Source organism: Podarcis pityusensis (assembly GCF_964106645.2).
Source record: "Podarcis pityusensis genome assembly, chromosome: 14".
Lineage (NCBI taxonomy): Eukaryota > Metazoa > Chordata > Lepidosauria > Squamata > Lacertidae > Podarcis > Podarcis pityusensis.
Window position 1 is genome coordinate 40341545 of NC_138039.1, and position 23464 is coordinate 40365008.

The window sequence follows — 23464 nt, forward strand, 5'->3', positions numbered from 1 at the left end:
ACTGAGCATACAACCTCTGACTCACAAAGGCTGTAGAAGGTGGGCACCAGCCCCTTCTGTGGGTTTCTCTGGGCATTTAACTGTAAGGCCAGAAGAATTTCACTTGTGTCCAGGGGTGGGTGTCTGTTGCAGGAAATATTTTTGAGGGTACTCCTTAAGATGGAAAGGAAAAGTTAGAAATGGCAGAATTTCACTAACTGCCTGGCCCTCATTCCACTTTCTCCAGCCCTTGCTAACTCTGGGGACGGTCTCTTATGTGCTAGGAGAACCTGCTCTTGGTTAGGATAGCCAGTCCTAGACATCAAGAGGTGGCCCGCCTTGAGAACTGTGCATTGCAGCTGCTGATTATGTCTTATCCCAGTGGTGAGAGAATCTCTGCCCTGAGTGTGTGGGAGAAGGAAGCATGATGGAGCCAGAGGAGGCTTCAGCTCTGCTGATAAATCCCACAAAAAGTGTACAAGGTCCATTGCACTGAGCCAGATCCCAACCCCCGCAACCCCCACTTCACATGCCAGGTTATTTTCTCCACTTAATTCAACAGTTCATTCTGGTGTTTTGTTTGAACAGGAAACCCCAAAGCCATGCCATTCTGCATCCACCTCCGCATCTACATCCACATCCACTGTGAGTTCAGCAGCTGAAGACCTCCCTTAGTAAGATACATGTAACAAAAGCTACCCGATTCATTCCTTGTATAAAGCTTAGTGACATACTTGATATTAAATACGCCTCTATCTTCAAGTCAATAAAGAAAGACAGAGCAGCATTTAAAATTTTTGAATCTGATTCATTTCTTTCTCTTACATTAATAGGTTTTGGCAAATCAGTGTTTTGGATGATCTCTTTTAGAAGCATAAGTTCTGCAGGAAAAATTCATTACAACAATTAACAGAACTCTTAATTTTATTACAATTATTTTTCAAAATGCATTCTAATAATGGACATTACTCATTATAAAAAAAACAAATGATTTGTTTACTGTAGCGTAGGAAGTCCTGCCAACTTCACAGTGCCCCAGATTATTCCTTTAAAAAATTGACATCCTTTAGGACTCCAGAAAAATTGTCGCTCCACCACCAGGGTTGGTAGCAAATAGGCTGTTTCCTCCCAGCGCTAACCTCTGGTTATTGTTTTTATAGTAAGCCTCTTTCACATGTGCTAGGAAACTCTCCAGCTTCTCCACAGGAACCATTGACACAGTGCAGCCACCCCATCCTGCTCCCGTCAGGCGCGACCCAATGGCTCCAAATTGCCTAGAAGAACAAAAAGCAAGTAAACAGATTTTCGAAGCCGTAAGTCAAACTGAGAGTGTGTGTCACATGCAACATGACCACTTGAACACAGTGCGCTTAAGTGCCTTGGAATTCATCTCATTTTTAGAAGCTTAGAATAGGAAGAGGCAACTGTGAACAGGGTGGTGGGGTGCTTAATTCAGTCCTGAAAGGCTTCCCATCTGGTCCCCACCACAACCTAATCGCTTGTTATGCCTGCTTCAGCCAGGCAAGCTAATGCACAGGCAGGGGGTTCTTTAACCTCTCCAGCGTGAATATTAAGAGAGGTCACGAATGAACCACATTTGCTCATTCTTCTTTGCCTATGTCTTGGAGAACAGATGACTTATATTGCACCGGAAGGCCTCTGGTTGCTGAGGAAAGGTGTATCAAAGACAGTGAGGGCAGCCAACAGGCCTTTATTAAATTAAACCTATTACCCCCGTTAAAGCTTTGTTGCCAACCAGATGCTTAAAAGTTCCTGTCTGCATAGAAAGCGAAGTTATTCGCAATCACTTTTTTCAGGCATTATTTTTCTGCCCAGTTTTTGGATTAATTTATTTATCATTTTCAAATACATCCATCCTTTGTAGTGTTTTAGAGCATTTATATAAGTAAGCACTGAGGGGGAAGCAGAAGAAAGATGTCATTTTGTTTACCAGCATTCGTCAGCAAAGATCCTTTAGTTTATGCCCAGTTAGTATTCATAATATAAATTTCCAAATCTGGTAAAGCGCAGATGCCGAACAGTTCTGCTCATCAGGATGAGGCACCTCACGCTTTTCAAGATTCACCTGCTCCTTCCATTTATAGCAACAGGCAGGAAAAGGGAATGTTGTGTCATTCAGAGAATATCCAAACACTTTAATCACTCAGCATTAGGGGTTGTTGTTGTTGTTAAAAATGCATACTATGTATTTGCTATCTAAAACAATGCTGAGATTGGCCCAGTCAAGGTTTCTGCTTGCCTTTGTGAAGCATGGTAAATTGATATTCCAAAAGGGGAATGGCGCTTGTTCGAATAATAGTTGCATTATTATATAAAGAACCCCAGAACTTGGGGAGGTGTGTTATTGCAGTTTGCAGCTGGTGATTAGCAAGGTGATTTGGAGCAAAGGCTTGGTGTTGTTAACGCATTCCCATCTTCATTCTTGACCAGGGAAAATGATGATGGGACTTCAGAGTTGGGTTAAAGTGAAACTCATGCATTAGTCCCAGGCTGAACCAGGCCACAAAGGTGGCTGGCCAACCAGAGTAAAAGTTCACAGGAGAGTTCCCCTTCTCAGTGCCAGAGACTGAGCTGTTTTGTCTCCTCCATCTAGCAATTTGAAGTAATTTGAAGTAATTCCTCTTGACTTAGAGCAGTGCTGTTGAGCTCAGAAGAAAAATTTCTTTTAAGGTGGTATTTCCAAGAAGTCTTCCTTTATTAATAACTCCTCCAACTTTTTTCCAAGTAATGGGCAAAATGACAAAAGGTTTCAACCATCTAACATGAAACTCAAAATCTATTCTGTGGATTTTTAAAAAATGTAGCGCTGACCAATTAGTGGCTAAGCATTTTGGCACTCCAAACCCTCACCATTATGAACCTTTCTAAAAAAAATATATGGCAGGAACTCTTTAGGAAAACCCAAATATGCTGGCAAACCCAAAAACATCTGTATATGCCGATTTTGCTTCACAGTTCAAAACCTTGTAAGAGATGCAAATCTGATAGACACAAGCAAAGCTGTGGCACATGGTTTTAGAAAGGATTTTTAAACCTATGCATAGCAGCTGGCTATGATTGTGTATAAAAGCCATTTAATGTATGCAGTTGCTACCCATTACCATAACCATATCAAGCAAATGTTTTTGTTAGTCAGCTTTTTAAATCAATGACAGGCAATAAAAGGCCAGGGGGAAAATATCGGTCATCAGTGGAACAATCCAGGATGAAATACAATAATTACTTAAATAAAATATCTTCTGAATGAGATAAGAGCCAAATGAACCAACGTGTTCTTAGTTGCATGCAATTCATTTCCTGTCATAAATCTCCTAGACCAGTTTAATTATTGCTGCCAAAATTGATAGCACTCTTACTTCAGTGAAATCTTAATAACCACACAGTTCATATTGGCACTTACTCGTCTCCATCAGTTTCTGTGTTGCTTAATGTGTATCTTATAAAGCAGGGGATTTATATGGTTGTGGCCATTCTTCATTTTTATTCAGCTTCCAGGTTTGTCACAGAGCAAGAATCCCATTTCAATTCTGACACCACACCAAACTATTATTCACACTTACCATACCACAGTTTGAGCTACCAAATGTACATGGAAACATTGATTTTGACCATCTTCCGGCTCTCATTTTTTATCTGCTCAGCAAACCTATTGCTATAGTTCCTCAGCTTCCACAAGCAGCTTTAACAGCTGCAATCCAGACATAACATAAACCATAGGTGACACAAGCCATGATTTACAAATTCACCTCAAATCTCCATTTCTGGTTGAAGTTTCCTGACTGGTTGTAAAACATTGGTCAGTTCAAACAATATGCCAAACCATAGTTAGGTTTCCTTAACCATGCTTTGGCACAAGGCCTGAACTGATTCTCTCTGTAGAGCAGTGGTAGCTAACCTATGGTCCTCCAGATGTTGAACTACAACTTCCATCATCTCTGACTGCTGACTGCAGGTGACTGAAGTTGGGATTCCAAAAACATCTAGAGGACCACAGATTGGCCACCCCTGTCCTATGACTATAACAAAGACAGCTTAGATACATACATAATTGCTTTCTATGACTTGAGGTTTCTCAAGCTTAAAACATCCCTGTGGTTAGTCTCAGCACTAACTGATATGAGAGACAGTGGCAGACATGTAGCACCCTATGGTGCCCTCAGTTTAGATCAGGCTTCCTCAAACTTGGCCCTCCAGATGTTTTTGGCCTACAACTCCCATGATCCCTAGCTAGCAGGACCAGTGGTCAGGGATGATGGGAATTGTAGTCTCAAAACATCTGGAGGGCCGAGTTTGAGGAAGCCTGGTTTAGGGGGTAAGGAGATTCTAAAAGGATGAGGAAGGAGTAGGTCTTAAATCTGGGATTTAAAGGAAGGTAGAGATTGCACCAGATTATTGGGACCTACCTGCATAAGTGGTTGGGCTGCCCCAAGGTAAAACAGTTCTAGACAAAATTATTTTCTGAGATCTCACTGATAACTGGACAAACAATTCATCCTTTGTCTGGCTCTTTTGAATTTGTTTGTAGATTTGGATCAAGACCTGAATAAGAAGGAAATGATTTTGCATCTTTTGACAGTGAGACAGGCCACAATTGCCAAATGTTGGAAAACTTTTTATCTCAATAATCTAGGCTATTGATATTCCCAGACTTGGCAAATCACCACTTTTGAAATATCTCACATGCGCTAAAAGTGGCCAAGGGCCAAATTGAGAGATCACTTCATAGCCATTTGGTCCAATTTTATTTTATATAGTAATACAGCATCTGCTTTAGACCATGGAGCTTTTCCCTTTGGTATGTTTTATTACTGACCCAGTAAATCACATAGCTATATTCTCTTGCATAACAGCCTGCTTATAAACATGGCAAAGGAGACAGAGAATGGGTGTTGCTGGAGAGACACATATAATAAATAGGCAGAAAAAGGTGCTCTCTGAATCTCACTTGAGGACACAGTTGACTGACAAACACTTCGGCAAATATTTCCCTTAAGAGACAATCCTTAAGGACACTGCAGGCCACTGCTATAAGTATGACGATAGAAATATATCTGCTCAGCTCAATGTCAGGTTTTATATTATTAAATGCAAAGAAACAAGCCACAGATTGCCAACTGAAGACTTTCAGTGAAACTCACTTCTGGGAACCATCTGCACTTTAAAAACACACAGACTGCAGTCGAGTACACAGCTATGATGAAGAAGAAGAAGAAGAATTTGGATTTGATATCCTGCCTTTCTTTTTTCTTTTTTTAAATGATATTTATTAGAAGTTTAAAAATTACAGAAAAAAGAGAAGAAAAGAAAACAACAACAAAAATTAACCAAACATACATTACAATACATAAAAAGAAAAACATAAAAAACAATACAACAATACAGCAAAAAAACCAACAACAATAACATTAGAACACACATCCAATGTTCCATATCTTTATCTTTCATTTACTTATTTCATCGACCTCACACCTCCCTTTTTGTATTCTGGTTTAATTAATTGTTTCAGCAAATTCTTTCCATCTTTCTCAATTTTTGTTGTATAATTTATCTTAATGGTCTAACCTATTAATTAACTCAGCAAATCCTTTCCATCTTTCACTATATTCTGTCATTCAATTTACCTTAATTTATTTTAACCTTATCTTACCATAAAAAAACCTTAAAACTTAATACTTATTTGTACATAACTCCTTATATCATTTGTACTAAAGCCAAATAGCTTCATTCCAACATTTTTCCTAATACTCGTTAATTTTACACTAATTCTCAAAATAAATTTTAAAAACTTTCTTCCAATCTTCTTCCAACGTCTCTTCTTCCTGGTCTCGGGTTTTGTCAGTCCTTCTTGTCCATTCCATCTAGTCCATCAACCTGGTGATCTTATGTCCGAGGCTCTTAAGTCTTTTCCATGTCCCTTCTGCAGATCTTTTTCTTGTTTATACCTGCACTTTACCTTGTCTTTTGTTGATCTTTTTCTTAATTTCTTTCCTTTCTCATTGGGGAGTAGGTCTCGGGAGACTCCAATCCAAAAATATCTCCATCTCCCCTCAGCAGATCAGCCCATTCCCCACAGTCCCATTCCCCACAGTCAACACTGTAGTCCAGAAAGTATTTAAGAGCATGTTTCAAAGTCCCTCCAAAATTAAGAGCCCTCACAACTCCAGACCCCCCCGGTCCACTCCAGATTCAAACTTCAAGAACAGAGGCTTATGCTCCTGCAAGGCCTCGGGTCTCTCCATTTGTGTTACTTGAGGTTCAACAGCAGCCTCCTCCATTATCTTCTGCACTTGCACTTGCCCTGTCAAAACAGGTTCCTGGGTTGGTTCCTGAATGGTTTCTATATGGGTATTCGCCGTTTGTCCAAAGTTTCTGACTGCAACAGTCATCAAATCCATCTTCTCATGCATCTGCTCCAACAAAGCGCTTGTCTTGCAAAAAGCAAGCACCAAAACTTCCTCTAAACACATTTTTATTCAAGGTCAGAGTCTGGTCCCACGATCCTAATCTCCACAGCTGTGAAATCCCCAGATCGACTCCAGCAACAATTTAACAAGCTCCCTCTAGAGGAGACAATTTCTATTTGTATCCATCTTTTGAAGGCAGGTCCAACAAAAGAAAATTACTTTCATTTTTCAAATATTTTGTTTCTTTTGAATGCAAACGGCAACATTGGAATCAATTTGTTTCTCTTTTTTAACTATCTGTCAAAAGACATTCCATTCACAGTCAATGAACTTCCCCATAAATTTCTGTCTCTGACACCCCGTTCCCAGGTTTGAGACGGTGGAAATTTATCTTTCTTTACTCTCTCTCCTGCAGGCTTGAACAATCAAAAATTCCCCCCCTTTTCTCTTGCTTCCAAGAGGGGTTTTGGTGGTTATAACTGAAGGAAATTTAGACCTTTATATACGACTTTCCAGACTTTAGCTTGCAAAGATTTTGCTTCAGTCTATTTACAAAAGTGGAAGGCGGACTTCCTGTTTAGAACCTTCCCGCTTCAGTGCCAAATTAAAATGTTTCTTAATCCAATTTTCGGTTCTACTCACGGGTACTTGTTTAGAGTCCAATTGTCCGCAGGAAAAAGTCAGCGCTCTCCGGCAACGGCTGTGCAGCTTCACTCCGTAAAAGTAGCGGTTGATTCAAAACACCGCGCCGCTCACCCCACGTTGCTTCGGATCCCCGAAAAAGGGTTTCCCTGCGAGTAGGGGAGGCGCTCCTGGTGTCAGCCGAATCCCACGTTCCCAGGCTTCCTCCGCCTGGGATTTTTGAAGGGTCTCCGCCTTCGCCGCGGCGGCAAGACCCAATTTTCACGGAGCGGGTTCCTCTCGGTCAGAGGAACTCCGCCATTGCCGATGGCGCTGACCCGGAAGTCCTTTAAGGAGTCTCAAAGCGGCTAACATTCTCCTTTCCCTTCCTCCCCCACAACAAACACTCTGTGAGGTGAGTGGGGCTGAGAGACTTCAAAGAAGTGTGACTGGCCCAAGGTCACCCAGCAGCTGCATGTGGAGGAGCGGAGACGCGAACCCGGTTCCCCAGATTACGAGACTACCGCTCTTAACCACTACACCACACTGGCTCTTGAATGAATATCTGAGTCTTGCTGATGTTTGGTCCACTCTAACAATATGGTTCTATAAATGTGCTAGGTTGCGGCTTTAATGCCTAGGCTGCAATCCTTGTAGCATTCCATTAGCATCACTGCCACAAAATCAGCCTAGAGCAGGGAACTGTAGAATAATCTGTATGGTGAGCTGGTTTGAAAGCAATCACTGTATCTGAAACGGAGATACTCTAGGCTCTACCTTACTGTATCAAGTGTCCCTGCACTCTTTGAGGATACAGAAATAATGTCTCTTCCACAAACTTTGCCAGCACTTCAAGTCAGGAACCCCCCCAGGGCCTCACACTCTTATAGCATAGCCTAAGAAGGATAATAACCTTCACTTAGCTACTTAGTGCACCAAACCACCAGCACTTTCTGCCAAACACTTGTGGCATGACAACCATACAATATGGCCATAATGAAATAGTTTAGATTCTTTCTAGAGTGCTGAGTTTCAGACTGGCCCAAGACAGCCTCGGCATATTAGATCAAACTATTACCAACTAGCTGTACACAGTTACACATGAAAAATGTAGTAAAGTGTTGGATGAAGCTGGGCAGCAGATGCCATAAAACTCATTGTATTCTCTTATATTAACAAAATGTACCAACCACTTCTCTTCTATCATGGAAAGAGCAGCTGATTGTTTGCGAGAGCTAGTTTTGGTTTCAGCAAATGCTATTTAAAAACCTCTCTGGTGGGTTGCTACTGGATGATCCACAGTGAAGGAGCTTTGTCCTACTATGAATTTGTGTAGCACCTTATGTGAAAAAGTTTTGATCTTGCTTGAGACAATAAAGGGAAGGAGCAAAAATAAACAAGTAAACAAACTTTTTTCCTAGGTTGGGAAAGTCAGGAGCTGTAAATACAAGTATGTTTCTCTTGTATTTGGGGAACAGCCACTGCTCAGTGGTAGAACACATGCTATGCATGCAAAAGGTCGCCAGTATATCCAGGCAGGGCTGGAAAAGACTCCTCTCTGAAACCCCCAAATATCTAAAAAAGTAGAGGCAAGTGTCCCTTATTTGCTGCTTTCTGTGAACTCTGACATGTGGCTCCCCATCCAATTTGAAACCATACTGGATCCTGCTTAGCTTTGCAAATGTGCTTGCAGTTTTATTGCTGCACCAAAGCCCTAGGGCAGAGCTGGTAAACCAGCAGCCCTCCAGACGTTGAACTCCAACTCCCATCAGTCGTAGTCAGCAGCATAGTCAAAGATGATGGGTCATGTAGCTCAGCAATGTTTGGCAAGTCATGGGTTCCCCACCCTTGTCCTAGAGCACCGGTAACAGTTTTAAAAAAACAGCTTAATGTTATGGTGCACATTCACTGCAATCCAACCCACATGCTCAAAAGAAAGTTCACTTTCCATGGCCTTTGCAACTTACAGGCAGATGTCCACCAGCTGATTCAGTTCAGGACAGCTGCACTCATATAAGTCCTTGCAGCTGGCATGGCTCTGGTTCATTAAATCCCCCAATAACTGGACTGCATCTTCAGGTGCCTCTGTACAAATCTTCTTAAACTCCAGGACTCTGGCAGCTTCGCTGTACACATGCTTAGCACGTTGGTATAATTTAAAGGTGGTCACTAAATTTAAAAAGCAAGAAAAAATATTCAGTGCAGGAACAAATGGAAAGATGTATGATTTATTGCTATCAGATGTGGTCATGTGGCTTCCAGAGAAAACTGGTAAGAAAGGTGATCCAACATTTTCCTATCTATTTTGTTTCTCCTTTCTTTCAGTCATGTCAGTATTGGTATAAAAACTGCAAGCTCTGATCCACAGCAAGGAAGATGGTATGCAGAGGGATAGGGGACTGCAGTTATCACGACATAAAACATACCATGCCAGTCAGCTGTGCTGTATTCTGTAAAGGCAGCAAAGTTGGGGGTTGAAATAATGTGGTCAGGAGGAAAGTGCTTTAACAAACATACCCCAGTAGCCTCCTCCATTCAGCTTTTCTTGCTGCCCCACTCCAAGTAGGAATAGACAACACTCCTTCCCCTGGTTAAGCATCCTGAGCATCCTGACGAGTGTCAAAGCATTAGAGCTACCTCCATGGTTTGTGGTCTTCTTAACTTCCTTCAGAAATGTCTAATTGACTTTCTTTTTTTTAAAAAAAGAAAGAAAGACAAGAGTCTGGAGCCCCTGTTGGTATGGAACCCAATAAATGTGTACCTCCTATACCTGTTGGCAACTGAAATGCCATGACTAGGAGGTTGTCTCCTTTGAAATCCACAATAAGTTTCTCCTGTTGTGTTTGCTCATAAATTCAGCATTCATTCATTTATTACATTTATATACCACTTTATTTTCTTCCAAGTTGCTCAAGGTGGTGTACATTGCTCTCCTCCTTCCCATTTCATTCTCACAACAATCCTATGAGGTAGGTTAGGCTAAGAGATGGTGTCTGGTCTAAGGTTCCCCAATGAGTTTCATGGCTGAGTGGGGATTAAAGCCTGATCTCCCAGGTCATAGTCTAACACTGGTTCTCAGGTGGCAACAAATAAATACCTTTCTGAAGTTTTCTGATTGAGCTGTGTTTCGAACTTTCATACAACTAAGGAACTGGGAACTACTAACCAACTTCAGCATCATCTGTAACCAGTGTTGGCCCTGATAACAGGGTGGCACTGTTATCTGTGTAGGACCTGACACAGGTGAATGAAAGACCTTTACAGTGGTACCTCGGGTTACATACGTTTCAGGTTACATATGCTTCAGGTCACACACTCCACTAAGCCAGAAATAGTGCTTCAGGTTAAGATCTTTGCTTCAGGATAAGAACAGAAATCAGGCTCCAGCGGCACAGCGGCAGCAGGAGGCCCCACTAGCTAAAGTGGTGTTTCAGGTTAAGAACAGTTTTAGGTTAAGAACGGACCTCCGGAACGAATTAAGTACTTAACGTGAGGTACCACTGTATAAGATTCTCTCCACCAGTAAATTTCATATAACCCAGACCAGCAAATACGGTGTGTAGTTTGTACTGTCAATGCCTAGCCTTGTGCCAGCCCCCAAGTGAGTAGCGTTCTTCCAGCATGGAAGAACCTCAAAAGTATTACCAACCTTATCAAGTGCTAACCTTGCCATAATGATGCTAATGGTTGTTGAGAAAGCGTATTTCACTGTTCTTTATCTCAAGCGTTGTCCTATCCCTTCCTCTATCACCTTTACTAACATTTTTGTTGAAGTTTATTTTGTACATCTCTTCACCAGTCCCTTCAACTCAGGCTACATTCCCAAACTTACTTAAGAAGCAATAAAGCCCTTCTGAACAAAACTTGCCTGATTTCTGAGCAAACATGCATAGGGTTGAACTACCAATCACCTAGTTTACATTTATCTCTCTCTCTCTTGACCATTGTTTATTTATTTATAACATTTATATCCTGTCTTTTTGCCTGACCACAGGCATCTGAGGCATCTTCAAGATTCAAAATGACACGGCAATAAATTGCAGTGGAAGTGGTTGACACATGCAGCTGCAAAAGTAACATATATGTATATATGAGTTCAAGGGATACAAATATTTTCACATTGAAACTGAATGGCCCTTTCATGCAGAAATACTCCAAAGGGCTAAGGCCTTAATTGCATCCACCAGGGTCCCAATCTGGGTGCCAGGTGGAGATCAGCCAACATCTTTTCTCTATTGGGTTCTTGGATCTTTGGTCATGTTGAATTCTGGGAGTGATATAAAACGCCAGTAGATTTTTCTTGTAGGAAAAGCTGAATAAAAGATGGTACTCAAATGCACTTCATAGCACATCATTCACAACATGCGTTGCCACCGTAAAATGTCCACTTTAGCTGGTTTAGATTTGAGAGACATTGGTTTCCTGTCTCTCCTCAAGGACATGGGAAGCAGAGGGGGAATTACAGTGATGAATGAAGAAAACAACATCTTCAGAGGTGCCAGGATTATTTGGCCCGATATGAAACATAACAGCTGTTAATGAGAATGGACCCAATGGAAGAGTTGCCTAAATACATCATTGTTTTGGAATAAGATTAAAACCCATCAAAATTGGAAAAAGCTATGTACCCCAATGGAAATGACCCCCCTGGGATGGGTCACTGAACAATGGAAGGAGTTTTCCCAATTCCCAATTTACCAAATCCATTCAGGAGTACATTTTGTCCCTGTGTTTATGAATTGGTCTCTGCTACTTTCGCACCATGCAATGCACAGTATCACTGCTGGGTGGTTTACAGAGGTGTGTGTTGAAAACAGAGCATTCCTCTCTGGACAAATTCTCTTTCCAGACTATTTCCTTTTGAAGGCATTATTTTACAGCGGGGCAGTTTTAAAAATGTGCATTTGTTTAGGGCATATCTGAAAGTTGCGTGAGAGTCTGCCATTGCTCACACTCTCTTGTAAATCACCATTGAACAGTAGTAACCCAGAGAATGAACTGAAAACATGTCTGGTTTCAATTTGGAGGCCAACATCTTGCCAAAGGCTGTGATTGATTCAGAGACCACCCTTCGGTAAAGCAACGCTTCACTGGCCAGATTACCTTAAAGCACTTCGCGGTTCTCTCAAGCTCGTCACGTTACGTACTGGCCATGGGAATCATCTTTTTACTTCTTCCTGCCAGCCAGACGCTGGAAAGGCATGTTCTCAACAACATTCTGTCATGTAAGAGAAGGCTCTATAACCTCTCCACATTTGGTTTTGCCTCTAATCTAGTGTAATCCTTTCAAAGCAATTATTACATCCAAAATGACAGAAACCGGGGTTGCATTGTTGTTTTCTTAGACTTTCTTATTAGAGTGACTGTTTGCCAAGCAAATGTGAGTTGAGGAATGATAGTATTTAATTAAGGGGCTCTATTGTGTGTGGGACGTGGGTGGCGCTGTGGTCTAAACCACAGAGCCTAGGGCTTGCCAATCAGAAGGTCGGCGGTTCGAATCCCCGTGATGGGGTGAGCTCCTGTTGCGCAGTCCCTGCTCCTGCCCACCTAGCAGTTTGAAAGCACGTCAAGTGCAAGTAGATAAATAGGTACCGCTTCGGCAGGAAGGTAAACAGCATTTCCGTGCGCTGCTCTGATTCGCCAGAAGCGGCTTAGTCATGCTGGCCACATGACCCAGAAAAACTGTCTGCAGAAGCGGACAAACGGTGGCTCCCTCGGCCAATAAAGCGAGATGAGCACCGCAACCCCAGAGTCGTCCGCGACTGGACCTAACGGTCAGGGGTCCCTTTACCTCACTTTTATTGTATTTAGCTGGTAGAGTAGCCCAATTCTTGGAGAAAGCCACAAGTGCTAACACATGATGGATTCTAGTAACGAGGAGTCATGCAGCCACTTAAAGTTCTACCATGCAGCATCTGTAAGATGCAGAGGTGCACATCTGTCACCTCCACCGACCAGCAAGACAGAGAAGTAGAAAGGACTATAATTTGGGCTAGTTCCCCCCACCTAACCTACATAGTTAAAGAGTTTTAACATCACGTCTCCCATTTTATTTTTAAATTTATTGTGATTTATATAGTATATACAAACTCCACAAGTAACAAAAAAGATCCAATAACCATTTCTGCTTTCCCTTAGACAAGCAGATTATACAAACATCAATGCCAAAACAGGATGGAGTATCAGTGTTCGTCTTCTTTCAGTGTACATTCCCAACAACAGGCTGGAATCGGATTCATTCTGGATTAGGTTTTACAAACTGTTCCAAATTACGACATATTGTTGTGATGATAATTGCATCTCTGTGTTTATCTGGTTCACAAACTAAACAAAATCTTCCAAAGCTGTGTGAAAGGATTCAATTTGTGTTTGCTCCCTTAATACTTGAAAGTAGTGTGTTAGTGTCTACATTGTCACTAAATACCATAACTTCTTATACCAGCTTCTCAAGTTTAGCCCATTAGCATTTTTCCAATGTTAGGACAGTATAAGTCTAGCCACTACCACCATATGTTGGAACAATTCTTTGGCAACAATGTCTAAATTGAGACATCCCCCAAAAGTGATAGAAGGCATAGTTGTGGATCTTTGGTGACTTGACACTTGGCTCATCTCCACAGTGACGTTCTCCTAAAATATTTCTACTAAGCATTGTCACCAGAGGTGCTAGTAGGTCTCTAACAGCCTAACCTGTGAATAATCTTTAAATATTTGTACTTAACAGAGGACAATATTCTGAATGTTTTTATCAGCCAACCTAAAGAAAATATAGCATGCTGGGTCAATTTGCTTTCCTAAATCTATTTCCCATACAGCCTTAAAGTTATCAGAGGTTGACATTGTCAGATCAAGCAGCAAACCTTAAGAGACTAAGCCCTTGTACCCTCCTCATAATCATGAATCCACTTTTCAAATGATGTGAGCTACCTTCGTAGTATGCTCTTTTATTAGTGAGCAAGTAATGAAAGACTGTCCTGGATTAAGCTCCAGCCATCCAACCCTTCTCCTGCAATTTATATTTTTTATTTCAACATTTGACAGTGTCCCTCTTTGACAAAAGTCACCTGAATGAAAGAGCCATTTATCTTTCAATTCAGAGCAATATGATTCCTTAATTGGGCTATGAAAGGAGGAATGATGGAACACAGGCATTAACAGAAAGAAGTAATGAGACAGCAAAGCTACCAACACCTCCATTTCAATACATGGAATGGGAATCACTTAGCAAGCACCACCAGCACTGCATGGGAATATGGCACACAGACATGTTCAGAGGAGGTATACCACTGGGTACCAAAACACTAAGAGTCAACCATGGGGGAGACTATTGCCTTCCTGCTCTGCTTGTGGGCTTCCCAGAAATATCCGGTTGGCCACTATGGGAAATAGGATGATGAACTATATGGAGCTTTGGATTGACCTAGGAGGGTGGTACTTTTATTCTTATGATACACTAATGGAAACAAAACCTCCATAGAGAGGCCCAAATTCGCAACCACAATTGGCTTACGGGGCCACGCTTCTCATCTTACAGTTGAGCAGCTGAACTTCAGGTTTCCCAAGGTCACATAAAGAAAGCAAAGCTGGCACCCAGATTCCTGTTGTACATCAGGGTGACTAGCCTGTGGCCTTCCAGATGTTACTAGACTTAACTCCCATCAGCCCCAACAAGCATGGTCAGGGATGGTGTTAGCTGTAATCTAGCAACATCTGGAGGGCCACAGGTTAGCACATTCCTGCACATGCTTGTCGGGGGCCCTCTTCAATAGCTCCCACATGCATTAAGTGGATTGCACTTAAACTGCTTGTGTTGTAAGCCACAAAAAGACCCTTCCCAATCAATCAACATCTGGTCCATGCTGCAAAAAGTCAAGCAGATAGCTTCTCATCCTGGAAGCTCAAATTCTCCAAAGACAAACTGCAAATAAGCTATAATAATTTATTATTTATACCCTGCCCATCTGGCTGGGTTTCCCCAGCCACTCTGGGCGGCTTCCAACAAAACACTAAAATACAATAACCCATTAAACATTAAAAGCTCAGCTGATTTAGCTGCTACAAAATGTAGGTGTTTCCCTCCCTCCCACTCCTTTCAGGATTATGGGTCCCCCGGTCATAAATGCCTGAAACAAACCGTGATTTTCAGAGGAGCTCCTGAACATTCTACTAAATAATAATAATAATAATAATAATAATTTTTATTTATACCCCGCCCTCCCCAGCCAAGGCCAGGCTCAGGGCGGCTAACAAGCAATAATAAAAACAAGTTGAATGAATACCACTTAAAAAGAAGATTTAAATACAACATTAAAATATTGAAACATTAAAATGCAGCCTCATCACAGGAGAAGAAAGGAAAAAGAAAGGTAAAAACAAAAAACAAAACAAAAACCAAGTTGGTTGTGGAGAAGGAAATCAGCAAGCTTGTTTCCTCTCTCAACAACGCCAGAGGCTGCTACTGCTTACTATGAAAATTTCGACCTAATGCGTGCCAAAAGGAAAAACATTAAGACTATAATAACCTGGAAATACAGCAATATAAGCAGGTAGACGTCTTTGTTTTGCTCTAATAAGGCCCTTTATAAACAGACACTGTTTCCCCTGAGGGACCAGATAGGCATCGCTAATCCACCCAGACGACAGTGTCCCAGCAAGCTATTCCATTAAGTAAGCCCCACTTCCCAGTACTCCATTGGCACTGGAAAACAGTAGTTTTTGCCAAAGCAAACATGGGGATTTTACATGTACTGGTGTGGAGATGGCAATTGTGCTACTGTCATGTACCAGTTGTATGATGCCCATGTGTCAGACTCAACTCCTTTTGAGTTCTGCATGGGACAAACATAACCTGTAGTCAGCAAGAAGCAGCAAGTGATAGGGGACAGGGAAAGGTCAGAGACTAGCAGTGAATAATAGGGATGGCTAGGGAGGAGATGGATGGTGGCAGTAAAACAACTGATGTGTTTCTGTGCTGGGTATGGGAAGATTTAGCTGCAACATTTTGTCATACTGAAAGCATTTTTTTCACATGCTACTATACCTTTGGGTCTTACAAATGCTATCCGTATGACTGGCCTTAATGAACCTTTGAAAGAGTAGGAACCCAGGTTTTAATTTGATTTCTGCCTTTCTGAGCCAGCTGTGACCAGGTGTGTTTCACCTGAAACTTACCGTATTTTTCGCCCTATAGGACGCACTTTTTCCCCTCCAAAAATGAAGGGGAAATCTGTGTGCGTCCTATGGGGCGAATACAGGCTTTCGCTGAAGATTGGAGAGCGAGAGGGGTCGGTGCGCACCGACCCCTCTCGCTCTCCAGGCTTCAGCAAGCTATCAGCAAGCCCTGGGAGCCCGCGGGAGTTCCCGCGGGGCTCCCTAGGCTGCGGATAGCAGCCTGCCACCCGGCGCGCGGGGCGCCCTGAAGCAGAGCGCCTCGCCGCCGGGCAGACACCCGCAGCCTAGGTAGCCCTGCAGGAGCTCCCGCGGGGCTCCCCACGCTGCGGATAGCAGCCTGCCGCCCGGCGCGCAGGGTGGCCTGAAGCAGAGCACCCCGCGTGCCGGGCAGACATCCGCAGGGTGGGGAGCCCTGCGGGAGTTCCCGCGGGGCTCCCCACGCTGCGGATAGCAGCCTGCCGCCCGGCGCGTGGGGTGGCCTGAAGCAGAGCACCCCGCGCCGGGCAGACATCGGCCAGCCCCACAAGCTCGGGGGACAGCGGGGAGGCGCAGCGCTGCCATCCCGCTGTTCCCCGACCTGGTTTTGGGGGGGGGGGAAATAAAGGAAAAAAAATTTTCCTTTATTTCCCCCCCCCAAAAATTAGGTGCGTCCTATGGGACGAAAAATACGGTACTACTGGTCCTTTACCCACTATCATTACCATTTTAGGTCATGTTTCCAGCTTGACTTTCACAATTCACAAAAGCAATGGGAGCAGATATTTTACAACTCATGAAAGGTATGGGTTAAACCATAGATTTGAATCCTTTTTTTTTTTATCTAAAGGGTTTCAGGAGAACAAAATCTGAAAATTATTATTAAGGGGTTCCATTTGACCTAGATGGAAAAAGCAAAGTTCAAAGCAAAATCAAAGGCTTTTGTTTGGATGTATCCAATATTAAGTTTAGAAACAGAAGTGTGTTTTAAGAACTTTTTTTGTTTTGTTTTCCATAATAACCAGTTTTTTAGGTCCAAAATATTTGGGCCTGGAGTTGCTTTGCTGGTTGATTCTTCACTGCCCCTGCTACTCCTAATAAAAAACCGTTTGTTTAATAAATACATACATACAAAAGCTCTCCAAATATCCTTGTACTGCCCTGTGCCACCAGATGACTCACCTAGAGCGTCCTACACATTCCAAACAGCAGCTCTTCATCACACAGAAACAACTGACCTTTTGAAAATAAAGCACATAGAGCTTACGGAGCAACAAGCAAATAAATAAAATGGCATCCTTTCAGACAGTCATATGAAGTTGTAAGTGCCCTTCATTCTAATAGTACAGTGGTACCTCAGGTTACATACGCTTCAGGTTACACACTCCACTAAGCCAGAAATAGTGCTTCAGATTAAGAACTTTGCTTCAGGATAAGAACAGAAATCGGGCTCCAGCAGCGCGGCGGCAGCAGGAGGCCCCATTAGCTAAAGTGGTGCTTCAGGTTAAGAACAGTTTCAGGTTAAGAACGGACCTCTGGAACGAATTAAGTACTTAACCCGAGGTACCACTGTATAATGTTTATTCAAGCTCAGGTAACAGCACCTTGCTTTATGAAATCTCCTTAAAATGGAACACTAGACTTTTATTATTCTTTATAGGATAAAACTGCCTTTTAAAAAATGGTTTTACTTTTTTTCAGAAAGCAGGATCACAGAACTAAAAAGAACCTCTGGGATTACGAAGTCCAAGCCTCCAACTGAGAGCTTTGCCAGCCGGCTGACAAACCGGGAGATTAGCAGAACCAGCAAGGGTGACATAGACCCCAAAAGGGATTGACTCAGAGACCATTGCACAAGACGTCACTGTGCACAATTTATCTCTTTTCTCCGGCTACTGCTTTCTCCACTTCTGGATTAAGGTTAAGCAATGCAGCCTGGCTGTTGCTATTTATGTATGAATCTGTCCTTCTGAATCCAAGTGTTGGTGCTCATTATTTAACGAAGTAGCACTCACGTCTCAGCACCCTACTCAAGAAAACAGCTTAGCACACCTTAAGTCTGATTTTGTGAATAGAGCTGTTTTCATGCAGTCAACTCTAAGGTTGCTAACAAATGTCAAGCACGGCCATGGACAGGATGACATGGGAACTTGCCCCAACATTGTCACTCTGCCCAGTGTGCTGATGGTCCTAATAAAGAAAGTAACCCCATCATTCCATCTACCCACAAGATGCTGTACCAAAGCTATGAAGGTAACATTTACATCAGCCTTAAGCATTCTCTAAGGACAATATGATTTTTTAAAATCCTCTGTTTATCATATGAACCTGCAAAGCCTTTAGGACCAGCCTTGGAGTTCTGCTTTCTGTCCCCATCCACATGTGGTAACCCTGGTGACCCCAAGACTGGAATTCCCTAATAGCCAGGCACCCTTTTTCTCAGTTGGGAAAAACTTTCTAATTCCAGTTACCATATTTGTTAATGTATAAACTGTTTCTGGATTATTTTGGTATGTTATTGCTGACTTTTAAATGTTGTACATACAGTGGTACCTCTGGATACGAACGGGATCCGTTCTGGAGCCCTGTTCGCATCCAGAAGCAAATGTAACTAGCGACGGCACATCTGCACGCACGTGCGTCGCTTTTCACCGCTTCTGCGCATGCACGTGACGTCATTTTGAGCATCTGCGCATGCGCGAGCGGCGAAACCCAGGGATAACGCACTCCGTTACTTCCGGGTTGCCGCGGAGCGCAACTCGAACGCGCTCAACATGAAGCATATTCAACCCAAGACTGTACTGCTGTTTATCACTGTATGAAATCCATCTATTGCTTTTACATTTCTTCTGTTTTAATTTTTTACCTTTTTTAAATGCAAGCCATTTTGCCTCAGCACAAAGCAGCAAATGAATAATGAAATAAACTAAACCCTTTCAAGTCCATCGCCAGAGATACTTTTATGGGCAGAGATTCTGATAAAGTTATTCTTGGATCACAGGCCTTTGACAGTGCAATCCTATACATATATCTACACAGAAGTAACCACCGCTGAAAATAGGTAAGGATTGCAATCTGAGCAACTTGACTTGCCATAGTTGTACAAAGTACTTTGAGATTTACTTTGCCGGCCGATACTTCCAGGATGTAAAGCTGTATGTAGAAAAAGATTTTGCCAAAACCACAACAAACTGGTTGGATGCTTTTAACTCTTAAGATAATTCTGCCCCCAGGTTTACACATCAAAATTAGACTGGAAGGTTTTTTTTGTTTGTTGTTCTTATGAAAGGGAACAAACTGTTTTAAAATACTTTACTTAGAGGGAAACAAATCCCACATTTTATAGGGGAAATGAAGGCACTGTTTTACTGTAGAATGCCTTGCTGTGATGGGGCATACTCATACAATGTGTATTTTATTTTTCAAAACAGCAACAAGCACCCCATAACAAGTAGAGCGAAGCAAAACAGAACAAATGGTGGTGGTAAAGTGTACCTTAGCCATGTAAGCAAATAACCAAGAAGTAAGATCCTTCAAATGGAACTAAGTATTCCCATTCTTGTTCTAAATTAGGATCTAAGCCAGGGGTCGGCAAGGTTTACCGGCCATGGGCTGGATCACTCCCACGGAGATCATCTGTGGGCTGGACTGGCGCAGCGTGATGCCAGAAATTGCATCTGCGCATGTCCGCGGTGCCAGAAATTGCTTCTGTGCCAGCCCAGAAGCCAAAAATCGCACCTGCACAGAAGCGATTTTCAGGGTCTGGACATGCACAGACGCGATTTCCAGTATCTGCACGTGCGCAGGCGCAATTTCCGGCACCGCTTGGCGAGTCCCTGCACTGCGCTGCGCCGGTTTAGTGCAGCGCGCGGGGGACTCGCAGAGTGGATGGCTCAGTTCAGGGGTGGCTTGTGGGCCGGGAAAACAGTCTTCATGGGCCGCATCCGACCCATGGGCCGCACGTTGCCGACCCCTGATCTAGGCTTTCAACTTGAATCTGAAAGGAGCAGTAGGAGCAAGATACAGTATAATGTTGTTGTTGTTGGCATCTGTCGGTCTCAGAAGACAATGGGATGTGCAAGTCAAACTGCTGTGTTGGCAGCAAGGAGTGAAGTCGAACTGCTGTGTTGGCAGCACTGAAGTGATCTTCCCAGGGTGCAAGCCTGGGCAATGTGTGAAGGTCCTGGGCTGCCCAGACAACAAGACCCCCCTCTCAGCCTCACTGATGTGGTCCAAAGGAAAGCAGAGCAATATGTTTGGTACTATCTTGGCTGCAGGAGTTGCCGGAAGGAGGCATACAAGGCTCCATCCAACTGTCATAGGGACTCTACTCTGGATTTGTGTAGGGTTTGCTCCGTAGCCTTTTTCTTCTCCCAGATATATCCCTCAAGCTGCAAGGGTTTAGGACCAGAGTTTTCTTTCTCCTAGATGGGCTACCTTCCCAGGTTGACAAGTTCTTTCTGCCCTTCCCTTCCCTCTAGAGCATGGGCAGAAGCCGCCTTCTTGACCGTTGGACCCACTTGTCTCTTCAATCTGCTGGAGCCTGTCTTTGCATGCAGGGGAAGTCCCTAACTCACCAAGGGTCTGAGACCCATTGGCTATCCTTACCTGGTTTAGCCTGCCAATCAAAGCCATTTCTGGGGTGTGGCCGCTGTCGCATGCTCACAGCTTCTAGCAGCCACAGGTGGGAGCTGAGTGTAGGGTGAGGACCAAAGGTGGATAAATTATTCTGGAAGGAGCATAATATGTCCTCCACCAGAGGTACCACCCCTTCCCTAATATCCATAATGAGTTCCATGGATACAGGATGGGTGCAATAATAAAAATTACTAACTGCAAATTTTAATATTACACAGAAACATGAGCAAGGCATCTCAACTATCTTTTGTTACTACAAGGTACCGTTGCCTCCAGTTAGCAAGTCCAGCAAATAATTTAACTACGTTAAAGAAAAAATTTTAACAAAATATTAATTCTGTTTCTAGAAAGGAAAATAAGATAATATATAGTTTGCTTAACAAGTTCGTTAAACAGAAAAGGAACTGAACTAAAATATTTTTTGAAATCTTTACAAAGGTTCCCTTTCGACCAGTTATTTCAGTTCCCATAACAATATGCAGTAATGTATAATTTAAATACACTGGGAAAAGACAGAAATCTCTTTGTTTTGTGTACTTCAGCATTCCAAAACCAAGCTGAGGGTTATACAAACAATAAATTCTAATTTTTATTTTCCTATTTCTCCCTTGCAACTAAACAAGAATCTGTAACCAAGTTTTGTCTTGTACCAATGAAAACAACAGGCTTACTCTATGACCCATTTTTGTTGGCTTTATCACACAGAATCAGAGTCACGCCACATCCTAAGACCAATTCTGTTCGACTAACATCTGCAAACGCTATATGGGATAACATTTCCCTTGGACTTTTCACACTGAAAAGTCTTTCCTACAAGAATAAGGTGCCCAAAGAAGCGGAAGTAGGGGGGAGAGGGGCCGAAAATAACTGAATCTAAACTGTATTCTGTTGGAGGAGATATTAATAAATACAGCTACACACCCCAATCTAGAACCCACTTCAATCCATGATAATAAGCCTGGAAATTTTCCTCTTCCTTTACAAGCAGCTCTGCCCTGTCTTCCTTGATGTCCCCAGAAGACACCTGTGGTACAATTTTCAAATCCCTAGGAAAATCTCACCCTAGTTAATCACCTAAGCCTGTAGTCCTCACCCTGAAACAAAACCAAGTACCTACAGTAAGTGCATCTGCCGCCACCTGTTGCTCTTCCCTTATATTCCTTCCCTCTCTGCTGACATTTAAAATGGTAAACTCTCTGGGAACAGGGGCCTGGGTTTGTTTGTTCTTTGCTTATGTTACTCCAAGAGCACCATGCATAGTAATATTGGTGAAATAATAAATATGGAGTGAGCGTTGCTCAAAAGTTCCTGGGAAATTCCTCTCTTGCTCCTGCTGCTGCCATGCACTAAGCAAACTAGAGTCTGGCTTGCCATGCTGTCTGAACTTCATGTTGTGATTTGTTTCCTCCACACAAACCACAAGCAGTAAGCTAAGTACAAACCTTGTTTGCCACTCATGGTTGGAGGGAAAACAAACCACAAGCCCAGGTTCAGACAACGTGATAAGCCAAACCCAGGTGCATGGTGCAGCCGGAGTGTGAACTTTGGGGCAATGGTGCACTAGTGCACTGGTTATTCACATTAAACTGTAGATATTAACATGAAGGGGGGGGGGAGATCTAGGCTTTAAATATAGACGCAGCCAACATTCTAAAAATGTTCCATGTGCACAGCAAAATGTGGTTGGCTCATTTAATAATAGGCAGAAATACTAAGACGATATGCCAAGCAAATAAGAGTAGATTAAATTCACTTCCTAAATCAAAAGTTACCTCCCCCGCCAAATGATCAAAATCAAAATAGCCTCTATTTATTTCAAAGGAGAGAATTTAGAACACATGTTAAATATCTTACAGAAAAGCCGGTCTCGTTCCCCGACCTCCTTTGGTTTTCTGAGGCATGCAAGTTGCTTTGATCACATATCTCCCATGTCAGAACCAGAATTTTTTGCCCCATTGGCACTGTCCTTTAAAGTAGTTGAAGAACATAAGTTGCATGCATTGATTTAGTTTGTCCCTGCTGCATCCTAAAAGATTGGGATGGGAACATATCTCAGTGTTGCTTCACCTGTTTTTATTTAATTTAATTTATTTAATTTATTATTTATACCCCGCCCATCTGGCTGGGCTTCCCCTGCCACTCTGGGTGGCTTCCCAAAAAATATTAAAATACCTTAATACATCAAACATTAAAAGCTTCCCTAAACAGGGCTGCCTTCAGATGTCTTCTTAAAGTCTGGTAGTTGTTGTTCTCTGTTGTTCTCTTTGACATCTGGTGGGAGGGCGTTCCACAGGGAGGGCACCACTACCGAGAAGGCCCTCTGCCTGGTTCCCTGTAACTTGGCTTCTCACAGTGAGGGAACCTCCAGAAGGCCCTCAGTGCTGGACCTCAGTGTCCGGGCAGAATGATTGGGGTGGAGACACTCCTTCAGATATACTGGACCGAGACCGTTAAGGGCTTTCAAGGTCAGCACCAACACTTTGAATTGTGCTCGGAAACATACTGGGAGCCAATGTAGGTCTTTCAAGACCGGTGTTATGTTGCACAGTTATCTTCCTTAATCCTATCAGTGACAAAATCTGTAAGAAATGTGTGGGTAGCTTGAAACATACGACAACTGTCCACATGTATGTTTGTTTGTTTGTTTTATTGTG

At 42.7% G+C, this 23464-nt stretch overlaps 2 protein-coding genes across 7 annotated transcripts in view; one reads left to right on the plus strand and one right to left on the minus strand.

Moving 5' to 3' along the window:
- FAM227B (family with sequence similarity 227 member B) overlaps positions 1 to 773 on the plus strand; it is a 119965-nt gene extending 119192 nt beyond the window's left edge. For all 3 annotated transcript variants that reach the window (XM_080980411.1, XM_080980412.1, XM_080980413.1), the window contains exon 17: positions 568 to 773. In XM_080980411.1, the coding sequence (XP_080836537.1) occupies positions 568 to 654 (87 nt within the window). In that variant the 3' untranslated portion in view covers positions 655 to 773. The remainder of the gene's footprint in view (positions 1 to 567) is intronic.
- A 112-nt stretch (positions 774 to 885) lies between these two features.
- GALK2 (galactokinase 2) overlaps positions 886 to 23464 on the minus strand; it is a 78641-nt gene continuing 56062 nt past the window's right edge. For 2 of the 4 annotated variants that reach the window (XM_080980458.1, XM_080980459.1), the window contains exons 9-10: positions 8993 to 9194; positions 886 to 1253 (exon numbers count right to left, since the gene is read on the minus strand). In XM_080980458.1, the coding sequence (XP_080836584.1) occupies positions 1046 to 1253; positions 8993 to 9194 (410 nt within the window). In that variant the 3' untranslated portion in view covers positions 886 to 1045. The other 2 variants (XR_013979239.1, XM_080980460.1) reach the window with 2 other exon arrangements.